General features: G+C 44.8%; 1 protein-coding gene across 1 annotated transcript; it reads left to right on the top strand.

Moving 5' to 3' along the window:
* Nucleotides 1-3,004: 3,004 nt before the first annotated feature.
* Nucleotides 3,005-3,946, top strand: LOC127055329 (olfactory receptor 52E2-like). The gene has a single exon (XM_050962251.1). It carries the CDS (start codon nucleotides 3,005-3,007, stop codon nucleotides 3,944-3,946), a length of 942 nt encoding a protein of 313 aa, XP_050818208.1.
* Nucleotides 3,947-5,617: the final 1,671 nt, after the last annotated feature.

Below are 5,617 nucleotides of genomic sequence, written 5' to 3'. Positions count from 1 at the left end.
TTTTACAAGGGGGGGTAGGGGGAGAGAGACCATTCATCTCTGTTTCTGGAGAGGAAGAGAAGCATTAGAGGTTGTGTTGCAAATGTCACCTGGAGAGGTCCAGGAACTTGCAGTCTTTGCGGTGACTGTGGGCAGGACTGCAGGACATACAGTATCCACATCACAGTGGCACGAAGTCCTGAAACTATGCAACATGGGGAATGGACATCCTCCTTGATACACAGACCAAAGAGGCGTCATGAGGCCTCCTGGGTCTGGGAGTCTGAGACTGCAATAGAAAGTGGGCCACACTCTGTCAGATGGTCTCTGACATCATCTCCCATCCAGACCATACTTCCTTCCATGAGAAAGTGCACTATAGTTTTGTGACAACATCAGCAATTGCCAACACAGAAAAGCAGCCTCAGGAAGGGGTGTCTGGGTTTCTAACTGGCCGCAATACATTAAAGCTTTGTGTCTTTTTGAAAAAGAGTTACTCACACTGGCTCCTTTTAATCCCACCTCCTCTCCCCCTCCTTCTGGGTCTGTCCATCTCTTCTTCCCTGCACAGGCTGAGCTGCAGCCGGGGTTCCCTTTGCCCCCAGAAAGGCAGTTCAGTCTTATCTCTCCCTTTTCCCCGGTGCAGGTAGACTCTGAGTTTAACCTAGTCTGAGGAGACAGTTCTGTGAGCTGTCGTTGTGGTGCGTGGCACCTGGTTTTGGTCCAGAGTGAGGGGTATCACTGTGTGGCAAGGATTGAAGTTCTGAAACTGGTGGATTTACATGGACAGGTGACCAGCACTAGAGGTTATGTGGAAGGAAGAGGGGTGTACAGAGGCAGGTTGGCAGTTCTGAAGGCTTTGGGGGCAGGTAGGGGGTGTACACAGAGAATTGGGCACTGCTGAGGGTTATGGAGGCATGAGGGGGGATGTACAGTGACAGGCGAGTAGCACTGAGGCTACGTGGGTGCTGTGACAGTCTATAGCTTGGAGGAGTGTACTGTAACCCCCATATTCCTCATTTTCAGATAATCAAGATCTTACATATAAAGCATGCCTTGTACAGTATCAAGGGAAATGTCATGATCTGCTGAAAGTCATGTGTCTATCCATATATGTATCATTAATGTATATGGAGCAATGAGAATTCTGTTGTATAGTGGTCATTAAAACATGCTCTAAATAGGGGAATCAGCCAGATATTAGCCCCTACCCTGAGGCAACAGCAGGGAAAGTAACAACCCCCCGCAGGGTGTCAAACAACTCATCAACAGCCATTGTCCAATAAGGGAGCTACAGTGCAATGACTCACATGCCTGAGGCCCCACAAAGCTGTACCTTGCTTGGAGAGACTCAGCAATGCCCCCCAGACATGCCTGGACGTGTGCTCTCCAAGCACATGGGCTGAGGGTATAAAACAGAGAGAGTGGACACATACTGGGCCCTTCTCTGGCCGCCACCTTAGCTGCAAGCAACAAAGACATCGAGAAGAAGACAAGACTCCAACAGGGAGATTGGCCCAGGTTTAAGGAACAAACCTGTATACTAAGGACTGCAATATCCAGTGGGGTGAGAAAAACTGCTTCATCTCGATGTTGCACAGTCTAATAGGGTTCAAAGTTTAGACTGCATTTTTATATTTTATTTTATTTTGGTAACCACTCTGACTTTTTGCCTATCACTTAATAACACTTAACATCTCTCTTTGGATTTAAAAGATGTGTTGTTTATTCTACCTGAAGCAGTGTGTTTTATTTGAAGATGTAGGAGACTCCTCTGGGGATAACAAGCCTGGTGTATATCAATTTCTTTGTTAAATTGATGAACTCATCTGAGCTTCCAGCGGGGATAACTGGACACTGCAAGACAAAGGTTCCTAGGGTTGTGTCTGGGACCATAGATATTGACTAGTGTCATAGAGTTGCACTATCTAAGCAGCAGCTTACATTGCAGAGGCTGTGCGTGAACTGTCCAGGAGTGGGGGTTCTCATAGCAGAGCAGGGTCAGTCTGGCTCCCAGAGTCAAGGACTGCAGAGACCTAGCAGATCACTGCTCCAGAGAACACCAAAGGGGAACGTCACAGGCTTGCAGAGCGGCATGTCGACGGACAGGAGGGCAGTGCTGCTGAAATAATTCTTTAGCGTATGATTGTTGATCCAAGGCCCGCTTTGGGACCTTTCCTGGTACAGAGTGTGTTTGGGGAGTTTCAGGGTGTCTTCCCTGGCAAGCCACAGAACTGCAACCTGAGTGACAGAACCTTTACTCAATTTTGTTCCCAATTATTGTTATGTAACTTCAGGCATTTCCCTGGTAGAAATAATCATTGATATTTTGTGACAAAGAACCCCATATTAATCATAGTGGTATTATTATACTATGATTATATGATTATAGCATAATTATGATACGTTGTATGCAAGATGGGTCATGTAAATTGACATTGGAAACGTTATGACTTTCTGAATATTATTATCCAATTTGTATGCATGTATGATTTTTTGTCTGCAGTTATTAATATTAACTAATTATATGTATTTCAAATGCAGTTACAACTGGGTAACGTCCATGAGGCATGATAATTTCAGTCTAGATAGGTGGTTGGGAAGGGCCTAATCAGGGCAATGAGTCATTGGAGGAAACAAGAGGGGTTAAGAGAAATGTATCTCCCACCAGGTGAGCCTCCCTGAGAATGCTTCAGACAGCCTATACGTAATGGATGTTATGATTTTACAAGGGCATGTGACCAGGCCAAAGAACTCTGGATTCCATCTGTAATTTTCCCACAAACTAGTCTGGAAACCAAGTTTTAAAACAAAGGGTTCCTGCCATATGCTACAGTTAGATAAAGCAGGGAGTGACATCCTTGGTGGTTCTTCAGTCCCCACTCAAGAAGACTCCTAGAATGTGAAAAGCTATACAATATTTACTGTACTATTTGTTATAAAGTGTGTAATCCCCTCACTGTGCTTCTCTCCCTTCACAGGCACCTTGAGCATTTGTAAGTCGAATCGACGCATTAACCACCTCATGGGAGATTTTAACTTCACTCCTTTTGACCCTTCAACATTCATCCTAATGGGCATCCCCGGTCTGGAGGCTGCCCACATCTGGATTTCCATCCCTTTCTCTACATTCTACATTATCAGCCTGTTGGGAAATTTCACACTTCTGTGTGTGGTAGGTAAGGAGCAGACCCTGCACATGCCGATGTACCTGCTGATCTGTATGCTGGCGCTCACAGACATCATCTCACCTACCTTAGTCATGCCAAAGGCACTGGGCATATTTTGGTTCAATTTAAAAGGCATTACTGTGGCTGGCTGCCTCACCCAGATGTTCTTCATTCACATGGTTTCTGTTATGCACTCAGCCGTCCTCGTGACAATGGCCTTCGATCGCTACGTTGCCATATGTAACCCTCTAAGATATGCCACCATCCTCACCAATGCACAAATAGCTAAACTTGGGCTTGTATGTTTGATAAGAGCTGTTGTCTTCATTCTGCCTCTGCCCCTGCTCCTGAGTCAGCAGCCATTCTGTGCCAATCACATTATCCCTAATACGCAATGCGAGTGCATAGCTGTGGTCAAGATGGCATGTGGGGACATCACAGTCATTAAGATATATAGCTTGGTGCTAATGTTTGTAATCTGTGGGTTTGACCTGATACTCATTGCCCTGTCCTACGGTCTGATCATCAGGGCCGTCCTCAGAATCTCCTCTAAGAAAGCTCACCAGAAAACTCTCAACACTTGCACAACCCACATCTGTGTGATGCTGACATATTATACACCTGGCCTTTTCTCCAGTCTCACATATCGGCTTGGTCAAAGCATCGCTCCCCATGTTCATACCATCTTGTCCCACCTCTTTCTCCTCATCCCTCCTATGCTCAACCCTATCATTTATGGGGTCAGAACCAAAGAGCTTCGTGACAAAGTAGGCAAATACATCTGCTGCAGAAGATGATAGCCTGGGGTTATTGACTCGAAACCTGTGTTACAAGAGGGGGGAAGCATATCTCCTTGTTAACCAAGGATGCCCTGTCCCAGTTTGGTTCAGCTCAGCATTGTGGAAGTTCACAGTCTGAGAAGTTCCTCCCACACAATATCTTATCACTCCATCACTCAGCACGGCTCTTTCCATTGCTGAGTTACCTCTCTCTGACCATCACTTGACCTCTTTAATAGGTCATCCATCAGCCTCCATCTCAACACACCCTGTTGCACAGCCTTTCCATTGCTCTAAGGCTATGTCTACACTACCACAGACAGTGAACCTACTCTACCCAACTCCAACTACGGGAATAAGGTAGCTGGCGTCGATGTACCTTTGGTCAAGTAACTGCGGCGTCTACATTGTGGGAAGGGGCGTGGGGAGTAACAGGAGAAAATCTCCCATTGAGTTAGCTTACTCTTCTCTTTACTAAACCCACTAAATTGACCACTGATGGATCAATCTCAGAGCATCCATCCCAGCTGAGTGTAGACCTACTCTGAGACTACCATAAGATATTGTAGCATTTTGAGGCAAAGTAGTTTTCCATTAGTCCCTGTGTAGTCATGGTTCTTGTTCAGTTTTACAAACAGAAGCTACACTTTCAGACAACCAAAGAGAAAAAGAAAGAATCAGCAATGCTGAAATTCTTTGTCATATATACAGTGATTCGGTGAGCAAAATGTACCTGATTTTTCTATGTTGAATCCGTCACAAAACCTGGAGGATAAACCTAATGTTTCTACTGGAAAGTCCTTATACAGGAAAACTGCTGTCGGAATTGAGGACATTCTTCCAGCGCTTACTGGTGAGAGTTGTGAAACCATGTGTTTTTGAAATCCAGACTGCGGTATTTAACTACTACATCAACTTTGAGTAAAAATAACTTACTGCTTTGAGCAGCTGACTTTGGAGTGGAACAGACTATGAACTTCCCTTGCATCCCAGAGAGGGCTATTTGTGATGTCCCCGTGCCCACAGAGTGGGGTTTCTTGTTTTCGTGTACTTTTCCCATTTTTTTTCATCGTTCTTGTGAGGGGTTAGATCACAGAACCTCCCTTTAAAGCTGCCAATTGATGAACCAAATTTACTTCTGCCTCTGGCTTCCTGCCATGGCATTTTAGGACTCCAGCACCCTGTCTTGTTGAGCCAGACACACCCGCCTGCTCCAACACAGTCTCCAATTCACAGTCTGAATTACTTGCCACACAGCTGCAGGTTTAACCTGAAAGCAGCTAACAGAAGTGTTCTTGTCTTTAAAGCTCAGATGCCCAACTCCCAATGGGGTCTAACCCCAGGTAAATCTGTTTTACCCTGTATAAAGCTTAAACAGGGTAAACTCCAATTATTCTCCCTGTATAACACTGATAGAGAGATATGCACAGCTCCCCCCACTTGCCGCCAGTATTATCACATACTCTGGGTTAATTAATAAGTATAAAGTGATTTTATTAAATACAGAAAGTAGGATTTAAGAGGTTTCAAGTAGCAACAGACAGAACAAAGTGAATTACTAAATAAAATAAAATAAAACATGTGGGTCTATGTCTAATACTGTCAGAAACTGAATAAAGATAAGCTCTCACCCTCAGAGATGTTTCAATACATTTCTTTCACAGACTGGACGCCTTCCTAGTCTTGGTA

This window comes from Gopherus flavomarginatus, chromosome 1 (assembly GCF_025201925.1).
Source record: "Gopherus flavomarginatus isolate rGopFla2 chromosome 1, rGopFla2.mat.asm, whole genome shotgun sequence".
Classification (NCBI taxonomy): Eukaryota; Metazoa; Chordata; order Testudines; family Testudinidae; genus Gopherus; species Gopherus flavomarginatus.
Note: the sequence above shows the minus strand (reverse complement) of the source record. Positions and strands in the feature narration are given on the sequence as shown.